The sequence below is a fragment of the Notamacropus eugenii genome, chromosome 6 (genome assembly GCF_028372415.1).
Source record: "Notamacropus eugenii isolate mMacEug1 chromosome 6, mMacEug1.pri_v2, whole genome shotgun sequence".
In the NCBI taxonomy this organism is placed as follows: Eukaryota; Metazoa; Chordata; class Mammalia; order Diprotodontia; family Macropodidae; genus Notamacropus; species Notamacropus eugenii.
The window spans coordinates 207,018,356-207,031,365 of NC_092877.1; the positions used below are offsets into that span (position 1 = coordinate 207,018,356).

At 38.6% G+C, this 13,010-nt stretch overlaps 1 protein-coding gene across 1 annotated transcript in view; it reads left to right on the forward strand.

The window, feature by feature from the left end:
* GAS6 (growth arrest specific 6) overlaps positions 1 to 13,010 on the forward strand; it is a 97,864-nt gene that overhangs the window by 79,119 nt on the left and 5,735 nt on the right. The window contains exons 11-13 of the mRNA XM_072621876.1: positions 4,092 to 4,256; positions 7,477 to 7,645; positions 12,007 to 12,179. Of these exons, the coding sequence (XP_072477977.1) occupies positions 4,092 to 4,256; positions 7,477 to 7,645; positions 12,007 to 12,179 (507 nt within the window). The remainder of the gene's footprint in view (positions 1 to 4,091; positions 4,257 to 7,476; positions 7,646 to 12,006; positions 12,180 to 13,010) is intronic.

Below are 13,010 nucleotides of genomic sequence, written 5' to 3' on the forward strand. Positions count from 1 at the left end.
TGGATCAATTGGCCAATTTTGTCATTGCTGTCTCCATAACATACTTCACGTAGGTTCTCTCCTCCCTGCTCACGCAGTACCACTGTAATTCAAGTCCTCATCGAACTTTTTACCTGAACCATTGCTCACCTCTTCAATTTCCCCTCTTCAATCCTCTCCCCACTCTACTAGGTCCTTTACATAGCTGCCAAAATGATTTTCCTAAAGAGCAAGTCTAATTCATGTTGCCTCTACCCTGTCACCTTATTCTGCAAGTTCCAGTAGTACTCCCTATGGTTTCAGGATACAAATATAAACACCTTTATTTAACATTTAAAGCTTTTCAAACTATAGCCTCTTTCTACCTTTTCAGGCTTCTTACACTTTGCTTACTCTCTGCAATCCAATCTTACTGTCCTATCATAATATTTAGCTGTATTTTCTGTTATACAGGCTGCTCCATTTCCCATCTCCGTGCCTTTGTACAGGTTATCTGCTTTGCCTAGAATGTACTCCCTCCTCACCTTCACCTCTTGGAAATTGATTTTCTTCAAGATTTAGCTTAGATGTTACCTTCTTCATGAGGCTTTTCCTGGTACCTCCCTCCCAGTTAATAGTGCACCTACTCCCAAAACTACTTTATATTTTGTGTATACTGGAAATGTGCACTTTGTCTCTGCCATTAAAATATAGCCTTCTTGAAGAGAGGGAAATTTTATATTTTGTCCTTGTGACCCGGCACTTGGCAGAGTGCCTAAGCAATATCATAAATGCTTAATAAATGTTTGTTAATTGACTGATAAACTTCGCTTTGTTAGACAGGAGCTCTTCAGCTCCCTGCAGGTTCATTCTGGACCCAGGCAGTCTTCAGAAGGGTGACAGTGGAGACCACAGATGAGGGAAGGACGGGGTCGTACTACTTTATTATTTGTGGGAGTGGGTTGAGACAAAGTGGGGAGGGGGTATCCATCCATTCTACAGCATCCCCAGCATTCCACATCCCTCATCCCACAAATCCACGCTTACTGACCAGTGCTCACTTGATTTATAGAAAAGCAGACAAAGAAAACACCATACCAGTGATAAGCTCATAAGTTTACATTAACTTTGGTTATACTACGATGTGTCAGCACAGAGCAGGTGCAGTGTGGTGTTTACAGCTTGGACTCAAATGTTTATATTATCAGTGGTTATATAATTATGCACAAAAGCTGTGGGACTTTTTACGGGCCATGATTCTGGGAACTTGTATCTTTAAAAAAAAAAAAAAAACAAATCCATATTATCTTACACACAAGTCTAAGTTTCAATTTTTTCAACTATAAAATTAGGGGATGGAATAGGAAAAGATAGTATAAATAGGATATGATTGATAACTTTAGATAGGATAGAATGGAATAGAAGAGGTAGGATAAGATAGAAGAGAATAGGAATAGATAAAACAGGATAGAATAAATAGGATAGGACAGGATAGGGTAGGGCTCTTCCAGCTCTAAATACTATGATCCCCAGCTCCAAAGGTCAAGTGGTTACACCTGCTATTCTGGGAGACATAAGTGGGCAAATAATGTAGGATCTTGGCCTGCAGAACCCTTTAGAGTAGTCCTTGGGGTATGAGACTATATTTCATCACCTTCCCTAGGATGAATCTGAATCACTGTATTGGCCTTGGAATTGACTTGACCTCTTTGGAGAATATCCAAGAACAGGTCAAATATTTGGAAATCTGCTCCCATTGTCTGTTAGGTCTTTGTCTCTAGAAATGGCTTTTTGGGGCTAAGGGAAGGAGACAAAGTTGCCAAACACATTGCCTAATCCAGGACTTCTTCAGCTTTTTCCAATCATGATCCCTTGAGCACTTCTTAAACTGTGAGTTATGGCTCCATATGGGGTTGCTCTAATCCAGGAGAAACTGCAATCTCAAGACCACATGTTGCCCTATATGTCCTCAAGTGTGGCCCTTTGATTGAATCTAACTCGAGACCACATGTGGCCTCCATCACAGCTTCCCCACATCTTCAGTCTAATCTACATCCATTGAGCCTGTGATCCTCATGATGTTGTCTTTACTATGGGTACTTTCCAAAATTGCAGTTTGTACTACAGGAGTGGATCAAAATAGCCTTTCTAGGGGATAGTTAAGGCAAAAGCAGAGTCACTATCCAAAGTGGGCTGTGGATTTAAACCTAGTTATCTCAACTCTGACCCCTAATTTGATACATTTGTTCAGGACTATCTCATCAGATTACAGTTGCACCACTCACCGGCTATGTGACATTGGGCAGATCACTTAACCTCCATGCACCTCAGTTTTCTTATCGGTTATATAGAGTGTTAAATTAGATGACCTTTAAGGTCCCTGCCCATTCTTGATACTATAGATATGCTGCTGTGTCATCATTATTTTATTATTATAATTGGTTATTAAATAGAAAAAAAGCCTTGCAAAAATCGCAAGTCCTTGACAAGGGATAAATCCCAAAGGCATCCAAGATTCTAGTGTCTAGCATGATAGAATCGGATGAAGCCTAGACTTGTAATCAGAGGACCTTGGCACTTAACCTTTTTGGGCCTCATAGAAAAATGGGGGAAGGGAAAAGGGGAATGGGAAGGAAAGACATAATAGCTCTATTCAAGAATTTGAGGGGCTGTCATGTGTAAAAGAGATTCAGCTTGTTCTATTTAGCCCTAGAGGGCAGAATTAGAAGCAATGGGAGGAACTTGCCAAGAGAGAAATTTAGGTTTGATATAGGGAAAAACTTCTTAACAATTTGTTGTTGTTTTCAGTTGTGTCCGAATGTTCATGACCCCATTTGGGGTTTTCTTGGCAAAGACACTGGAGTGGTTTGCCATTTCCTTCTCCAGCTCATTTTACAGATGAGGAAACTGAAGCAACGAGAGGTTGAATGACTTGCCCAGCTAGACACTGACTTGACACAGCTACAAGTGTCTGAAGCCAGACACACTCATGTCTTTCTACTCCAGACTTGGCACTATATCCACTCTGCTACTTAGCTGCCCTATGAATATAGGTTGTCCACAGAAAACTATGAATTTTCCCAGACTGATCTCCCATGCTGCTCAACAAAAGCCTAGGCTGCCTGCCCCAGCAGCAGTGGGTATGTTCTCAGGCAAGGCATACTCATTTTCACAGAAAGATAGCACTGGAGCTAGAGGGAACTTTGGAGGTCACCTGATCCAAACCCTTCACTTGTAATAGATTAAACTAAATGGCTTAATCAGAGTTGCATAGGGAACAAGTGGCAGAGATAGAAACCCAGCTCCTCTGACTCGGAATTTCGAAATTCTCCCTACTGTATCATCCATTTAAGCTCACTATAAGTACGAAAATACATACTTCAAAATCATTATTGTCTGGACAACCTGGTGATAATGACCTCCGAAGTTATGTAGGCTGACACTTAGATGAAATCCACACAGGCCGCGTCTGGGCACATAGTTTCCGATGATGTGGCAGTGTTACCCTTTACTTACCATTGAGGACTTGCCCCAGGTGTATTTACCAAATATAACCTTGGATTGGTTTGTGTCTGTGTTTTCTTATTCCTGGGTCATGTATTGTACCTTCAGAGAGCCAGAGAGGATAAAGAACATTCTGTCCACCCAGAGGGCAGAAGGGAAAGCAGACTTCATCTTAGTTGCTGCAAAGGATGTTTGTTCTATATGAAAGTCAAGTTCTGCCTGAGATCCTAAAAGAGAGAAAAACCACATTGCAAATATGTTTGTGTCTCCTAACCTTTGTCTGATACCTTTGGCATTTAGACGTCAGTCTATTTGTTCTTTAGAGGCATCCAACATCTAAAACAACGGACCTTTTGGTGGCCTGAAAGTTTATGTTGTAAATCATGTCGCATTGTATGAAGCGTGCATCATCCTATTGAACAGACCTGCTGGCTCTTTTCACTTGACAGAACCAGCTTTTCTGAATTTCTCAAACACTGTCCTGGCTCATGGCAAAAATGCTTATTGTTCCTTATGAGGGTCAGAGCAGCTGAAGTTTTGAGCAGTAATAGAGCTGAATTTCTCTCTTCTCCCCTGGAGTTCAGCTACCCCTCTTTGAAGGAAAATTCTCACCCTCTGTTCTCCCACAGATTTCTGTTGAGGAGGTGGAGAAAAATCTTGTGATCAAGGTTAACAGTGACGCTGTTATGAAAATAGCGGTCTCTGGGGAACTTTTCCAGTTGTACCGAGGACTGTATCAGCTGAACCTGACAGTGGGAGGCATTCCTTTTAAAGATAAATACCTCGTTCACTCTGTAAGTACAATCGTTAATCACTGACTATTAATGAATTATACAGTATGTCCTAGAGGCTGAGACTTGTGTGAGGTAGACGTTTTCCCTCCATCTGCCAGTGGGTAATATTAACTGAACTTGGCAAAAGGCCTCGGAAAAGGCGAAAGCTGTTTCACTATTTCAAAAAGATGATCTACATTCTTAATCATATGAGTTGATCCTTAGTCTTTCCTTTCTTTTTTCAGACTTAGTTTTCAGGGTATAAGTCACTTAAGATGAAAAGAAATTTTGTCTCTCTTTTCAAAAGAGAAATCCGCTTTACTGGACTGAAATTTAGGAGTGTGCTGGGAAATTACTCATGATGGAATCTCCATAGAAAATATCTTGATGAGGAAATTTGAAGTGATCATTTTTCAGAGTTACTTTTCCCTCCTCTATCCCCCACCTGCCTTTGTGGCAATGGACCTTTCACCTTGTTTTTTCCTTATCTCTAGTGGTCCTTAGATAAATGGCTAAAATCCTCATGAGTATGGGTTTAATTTCTATATCCAAAAAAAAAAAAAGCAGCAGAAGCATCTAGGGATGCCAAATTATGAAAGTTCTTGGCTCCCTTCCCTGAGCTTTTGCTCTTCACAGGTGGTCAGAGGGGAGGCATCTGAGGAATAAGGGAGTGGCAGCTCTTGCATTCCCCTCCAAGGCCAGATTCATTCTTTCAAGGTCTCAAGTTCAACAGCAGTTGAGACCAGAGCTCTCGGGGCCATTAATTTTAGAGATAAAATAAATAGAAGACAGCAAAATGAGTTGTATTGATTTGCCTAAGACGAGGCATTCTGACATGACTAGCATTAGCAGTAATAGCCCCTGAGTTGGTCAAAATTTTGCCTGGCATAGTTTAAAGAAAACTAGCTTTAAGAATGTCAGGAAACAGATACCAAGCACAAAGTTTTTTTGTTTTTTTATTTTTTATTATCATCATCTCTAAGGATGAGGATTTTTTTGACAGATGTTTGACTATCAATTTTACAAGTAAGAAAAGCAAAGTACTGAACTTCAAATATGTATCACTTTTTAAACATGATTGAGAGATCTTGGAAAAATCACATAAACTTTCTAGGGCTCATTTTCTTTTTTTTTTTAATTTATTTATTTTTAGTTTTTAACATTCACTTCCATAAGTTTAAATTTACTTCCCCTGCCTCCCCTTTCCCTCCCCATGATGGTATGCAATATGATATGGCTCTACACATACATCCTGTTAAACACATTTTCATATTAGTCATGTTGTATAGAATTATAACAAATGGAAGAGAACATGAAAAAGAAAAACAAAACAGAACGAAAAAAGAAAATAGTCTGCTTCCCTCTACGTTGTGGCTCCATAGTTCTTTCTCTGAACGTGGATGGCATTTACCATCATGTAGGGCTTGTTTTCTTTTTTCAAAATTTTAAAAAAGAAATCTAGTTAATAAAAATCCATTTTTTCTCCTTTCTACTCCCCTCTCCATTTAAAAAAGAAAAAGAAAAATAACCTAGGCTCCCAATGAACATATACCTTAGATATCAAGGGTGATATCAATAACAAATTAGAGGAACATGGGGAAAAAATACCTTTTAGAGCTATGGGTAGGGGAATAATTCATGAGCAAACAAGAACAGAGAGGATCACAGAAGATAAAATGGGTCTTATTTTCCTCAGGTTTAAAATGAATGGGTTGAATTGTATGTACTCTAAATTTTCTTCCAGCTTTAAATGCTATTACCCCATGCCTAAGAGTGCCAAGATCTTTTCCAATACTAATGAGTTGTGTATAATTCCCTGATATAATACTAGGATTAAGCCATGTCAAGACATATGGTCATATGGTATGCTTATCAACACAAAGCTAAGAGAAATGTGTTAGCTAATGCAAATGACAGAATTGGGATCAAAAAAAAAAATCTGAGCAAGGTAGAATAATGTACCATAGCTAACAAGATTATATTTAGTTGGAATAAATATAAAACACTGTACTTGGATTCAAAAAATCAATTGCACAAATACTGAATGGGAGATCCTGAGTATGAAAGTTTGGAAGACAACAGGCCCAATATAGATAGCAGCTAAAAGGCTAATGTATATTTAGGACAGATGCAGTAACAGAAGTATAATCTTTAGAATGAAGGAGGGCATAGAAAACTTCCTTCAGAAGGATAACTTTGTCTGCCTTAATGCATCATATAAATGTGAGGCATTGTTATCATCATTGATAATAACGCAAATCTTTTCATCTCCTGTTTTGGTCATCCTACCTCTAAAGTACCATGTGTCTAGTTAGGGATGCTCCTCAAAAAAGGGCATTGAAGAACCAGACTGTATCCCAAAGAGGATACCCTGTATGATAGGGTGTTCAGTTATGTTATAGGGGGATCATTTCAGGGACTAAAGATGTTTCATCTGAAAGAAAAGGAGGACATCTAACTGTACTTTTTAAAATATTTAAAGAGTTATCAAATAGAAAAAGTAATAGATTGTTCTTCTTGACTGCAAAAATCAGAACTAGGAGCAACAGGTAGGAGATGCAGTATAAAGAAGGCTTCCTAATAATTACAAAAATCTAGAAATGGAATAGTTTGATAAAGTGGCGCTAACATTTATGTAATATATAAATTAAAAGTAAAAAATGTTTTACATATGTTATCTCATTTAACCCTCATAACAACCCTATAAGACAGATGTTATTTATTAATTAACCCCCATTTTACGATGAAGAAACTGTGTCTTAGTGGTTAAGTGACTGGCTCAGAGACACACAGGTGGTAAATATCTGATATAGGATTCAAACCCATGTCTTTGTGACTTCTAAATCCAAGCATCCATCCATGCCAGGCTGCCATTTTACTAAAGGTTTTGAAATGAAATAACCAGGTGTCAAAGATATTGTAGAAGAGCTTTGGGTTTCTAAGTTCCCTTACCACTCTAAAACTCTGAGAGTGTTTAGTATAAATTGGATTTTTGCAAACCAAAACACAGTCTGATTGAAAGCCTATACTAAGGCATTTTATATAAATGTGTCTATTGTAAATGGGGAGTTGACTATGTCTGTTTTGAGTAAGTCAGCCCTTGCCCGTCTCCTGATGGGTTACTCTGTGGATTTGGTCACCACTGGGTCCCACTGCCTCTGTTTTGTGTGGGAGCACACATTCTTCCTTGTCACCCTACCCCCCACCCTAAGGAAGCTATTGGGATTCTCCTGTTTTCCAGATAAACCCTCGCCTGGATGGTTGCATGAGGAGCTGGAACTGGCTGGATGGGGATGATACCACAATCCAAGATATAGTAAAAACAAATAGCAGAATGCAGTGTTTCTCAGTGATGTCAAGAGGATCCTTCTACCCTGGCAATGGATTTGCATATTTTAGTCTAAATTACAGTAAGTGATTATAGTACAATGGCTATGATTATATTCTTCAGACACTTACAAGCTATGTGACTCTAGGGCCAATCACTTAACCTTGTTTGCCTCAGTTTCCATATCTGTAAAAATGAGCTAGAAAAGAAAATGGCAAATCACTCCAGTATCTTTGCTGAAGACCCCAGATGGGACCATGAAGAATCAGAGATCGCTGAAATGACAACAATATTCTCTAGCCAAAAAGAAAGTTCTGTTTTTGAATCATTTATCTGTAGCCTGAAAGGAGTTTGCCATTGAAACTTAGCACATTTTGATTAATGTGTTACTTAACAAAGTTTCCATGCATTAATAGCATAGAGACCTGTGTATATTGATGCATTTCATTTAGATACATAATTTCTATTTAGTATGACTTTTAAATATTATTGGGTAAAGATGTTGCTTTCAGCTCTAAATCTATGAAAATATGAAGGATGAGAGGGCAAAAGTGTAAAATTATATTCCATTGTTAAGATTTAGGTGGAATCACAGTTCTTTATTTACATTAACTAATATATTATCCACAGCTCCAAGTCTGTTAAGCATACCATCTGGGTTTTCATCCCAATTCATCATCAATGATTGAATTAGGCTCTCGCTATGTCTTCCTGTCTCTTTACACTCACATTCAGACCCTAGATCAATCTCACAACTATCTCTCTATGTATGGCATCCCTATCCCTAAACACATTATTCTCACCTTGGTCAAGATGTCTGGGGCATCCAAAAAGCTTAGGAAATACATAGTATGCATGTACTAAAGAACAGTTAAGAAACCAAATCAATGAAGTTTAGTAATTTCATATAATCCCTCCATCTTCATTTGGAAAGCATAACAAAGTCTTACACTGGTAAGGGACCTTTCAACTTTTTGTCCAATGTGGAAATCCCTCCCTTGTGCCTGATATATCACTCCTAACATTTCTTTAGCAAGAATCCTTAATTTCTTCTCTGATCTTTGTCTTGCTTTTTTGGGGGAGGGACATGATATCTTGACCTATGTAGATTATTGTCATTTCCAGGTGAATGTAGTTTTGACCCTACTTTTTTGCCTTCCCCTCACTGCAGCCCTCTTTCCTGCCCAATTTCTTGGTCACTGATGGAATTACCATCTTTCTTTTCTTTGGAGACTTTTTTTTCTGACCTTTCCTCTCCCACAAATTCTAGGTCAGTCTTAGAACTGTCTCTCCAAAGCATTGCTATCCTTAAATGTATCATTCAGGCCTTTTTGTGTCTGAAAAATTAGACCTTTGGCCTCAGTTAGGACACATCTGGAGTATTAGGATCAACTCTTGGTGTACCTTTTCAGGAAGAGCATTGTTAAGCTTGAGAGTGTTCACATGAAGGCAAGAAAGAAGGTAAAGGGTCTTGAATTTATGGCCTGTGAGAAACTGTTTAAGGAACTAGCAATGTTTAACCTCGACATGATTGCTGGTTTTTCAATATTTAAAAGCTGTCATATGGAAAAGGGGATTTGCTCTGTAGCTCTTCAGAGGGCAGAACTAGATGAAGTGTGTGTGTGTGTGTGTGTGTGTGTGTGTGTGTGTGTGACTGGGATATATGTATACAGGGGCTGCTAGGTGGTACAGAGGATAGAGTATAGGGTCTGAAGTCAGGAAGACTCATCTTCCTGAGTTGTAATCTGACCTCAGACACTTACTAGTTGTGGGACTCTAGGCAAATCACTTAACCCTGTTTGCTTCAATTCCTCATCTATAAAATGAGCTGGAGAAGAAAACGGCAAACTACTTCAGTATCTTTGCCAAGAAAAACCCCAGTGGGGTCAAGAAGAGTTAAACATGACGAAACAACCAGCAATAGCAACATGGAGGTAGGAGGTGCCAGCAGGGTTGCAAAAAAGGAGGATTCCAGCTTGATATAAGAAGAAAACTTCCTAAGAATTAAAGCCATCCCAAAGTGGAATGGGCTGTGTTGACAGATAGTTCCACTACAGATCCTCAAGCAAAGGAGAGGCAACTACTTGCTTAGTATGTTACAAAAGCCATCTTGATTTAGACTAAATAGCCTCTGAGGTCCTTTCCAACTCTGAGATTCTGCAGTTCTCTTCTCATTCACACTTTCTCAACCTGCTCATCCATCCAGAGGAACAATGAACCACCACATTCATGACTGTTACAGACCATGCCATTTCCCATATATTTCTATCTCTATGCTCAATGAGGACCCAGTGCAAGGAGGAGCTTCAGAATATAAGAAAACTCCTACCACCCTTACACACCAAAAGCTTTTTTTTCAACTTTATCTTTTTGATGAATAAGTTCTTAGATCTCTGGAGCCTGCATTGTTTCTAGAGCCCTCTGGACACTTCATGAATTTTAAATATTGTCCATGTCTGTCTTGGGATATGAGAGGGGAGAAGAGAGTATGTACTGGGAACTTAATGCAAATGGAAATGGTGATGGACTCACCAAGTCCTTATATCCTTGGAGAGTCTTCAGAAGGGATATGGGGGAGGGGGAGTGGAATCATTTCTACATTTTTTTTCTTGGGAAAATTGCCTAAGAGAAATTGCTTCTCTTGATTAAGGAAGAGCTTGTTGCTAATTATGAATTACAGCACCTTTTTTTGAAGCATCTTTAAAATTGCCAGGCTCTAAGAATACAAGCTAGAGAGTAGGTAACTGCTCACAGAGATGAAATCTTAAATCCAGTAAAAAAAAATGAAATATACAAACAAACAAAGCATACGAACATACCAAAAATAAAACTGCAAAACATTCAAACATACCAAAAATAAACCCGTACAAACAAAAAAACCTAATAACTTAAAGATTAACTTTTGCGGGGAGTCCAGACCAGTACAGGTAACTCCCAGAGAGACTGATCAGAGGCTATGCTACAACTTACAGACTTGAAGAACTGCCTGAATATAATGGTTTTTATTTATATTGCACATTTAATAGTTGACATTTTCTATAACATTTACTGTGTGTTAAGCACTGTATAAATGTTATGTCATTTGATCTTCACAGCAACGTTGGGAGGTAGGTGCTGTTACTGTCCTCATTTTACAGATTAAGAAACTGAGGCAGGTAGACCTTAAGTGGCTTGCTCACAGAGTGTCTGAGGCAGGTTTTGAATTCAAATCTCCCTGACTGTAGGTCTAGTCCTCTTTCCACCATACCCTCCGGCTGTCTCTAGCCAGTAACTATCAGGTGGTTCAACACCCAGGAATACTTTTCTCTTGAAAAAATACTCCATGTGATTGCTTCTATGAAATGCAAATAACAATTAAAAATTATTTGGAGCACAGTATTTGAATGATTGCTTATTGATAAATCTATATATTAGTGTAATGCTTTCCATTTTACAAAGCCCTTTACATAATTTGTCTTATTTGATCCTCCAAAGTATTAACACCAACATTATTGCCCTTAGTATATAGATGAGGAGCCTGAGGTTCAGAGAGCTAAAGTAAGTTGCCTAAAATCTCCCAGCTAGGCTAGGAGGACTGGGACTTGACCCTGGGCTTCCTGCCTCTACAGCTAGCTGCTCTTTCCCTTCCAACACCCTACTTGAAATAATACTCAGAATGCCTTGCATCTATATCATTCTTAATTTTTCTATGTACTTGTCTATCTTTTAAACCTGAAAAATTCAGATGGAAGATGCATTAGCTGACATGATGTTTTAGCTTCTGAAAGGGGATAAGGAAAGAGTTTCTGTGACGTTTTGTACATTAGAGATGACAACCACTGAATTCCTCTAGATAGGAAGAGAAATTCAGAAAAAAATATAGACAATGGGACAGATTCAAAGACAAGTGAAGGATAAGGGAGTTATTCATATGCTTGCGCATTTTTAGAGCTGCAAGGGACCTTAAAATCACTTAGATCTCTACAGCTGTAGGACATCCCACTGCCCTGCATGTATATATTTAGATACTGTTTGCTGACTCATCTGCTAAGTGGGCTTCCTTCCAAGTTATTGAATCCTGTTTGCTAATTAAAAGTCTCAACTTTGAGGGAATATAATCAGACAGATTGATCACTGTGTAGGACCCTTTAAAAAAAGTTCTTAACCTGGGGTCCATGAACTTTTTAGGAAAAAAATTTATAATTATATTGAATTATAATTGATTTCTTTTGTAATCCTGTGTAATCTAACCCTTATTTTCTACCTTTAAACACTTCATTCTGAGAGGGGCGTCCCACGGTGCCAAAGGGGTCCTTGAAACAAACACAGCAAGCCTACAAATCTCTGCTTTGGAGTATCATCAAAGCTTTTAGAAGGTTTTGTACTGGCTTTTCTCTCTCCCCATGCAGTCTTCCTGTTATCTCTTCATTCTTTTTGTTTTCTACCATGTGTCTTTCCTCATAGCTCAACCATCTGCTAGAGATGAAACACAGAGAACCTGGGGGATAGAAATAACTGCTGAGATCCGCCCCGCCACCGATACAGGGGTTCTGCTGGCCCTGGTTAGCGAAGAAAAAACCATCCCCCTTTCTTTGGCCTTAGTGGACTACCATTCCACCAAAAAACTCAAAAAGCAGGTAAGTGTGACTAAGAGTGGATAATCTACCAAAACTTTTCACTACCTTGTGCAACCTTCTTCAAGAAGACCTGAGTTCAAGTACACCCTCAGACATTTACTAGTTGTGTGACCCTAGGCAAGTCATTTAACCTGTTTATCTCAGTTTCTTCATTTGAAAATGAGGAGGATAAAGCACCTACCCCAGGGTTGTCAGGAGAATAAAATGAGATAATATTTGTAAAGCATTCTGCAAAACTTAAAGTGTTATAAAAGTTTATTATTTATTATTATTATTTTATTTTATTAAGTCCGTCTTTCTACATGTGCAAAGTTATTTATGTTTCCTGTGCTTTGCATATTCAGAAATTTAATTTAACTAGGTTTAAAAATTTATCATAGTTTTTAATCCTAGAAAAACTTTGGTATGAAAGCTTAGAAAAGTCTCATTTGGTTTTGGGGGCACCTGAGTACGTAGTTGAGACAGCTAGATGATGAAGTAAATGGAGTACCAGGCTGAGTTAAAATGAAGCCTCAGACATTTCCTAGCTATATGACCCTGGGCAAGTGACTTAACCTCTGTTTGCCTTAGTCCACAGGAGAAGGAAAAGACAAACCACTCTAGTATCCTTGCCAAGAAAATCCCAAGGACAGTATTAGCATGCTATGGTAAACAGGGTCATGAAGAGTCAGACATGACTGAATGACTGAACAATTACACATTTACATGGGTTCATTACTTGGTGTTAAAGAATTTTTCATAGTTATAGTGAAAGAGCATTGGGTTTTAAATCAGATAACCTGTGTTCAGCTCATGAGCTCTGCCTCCCTGCAGGCAGCTAGGTGGTTTACT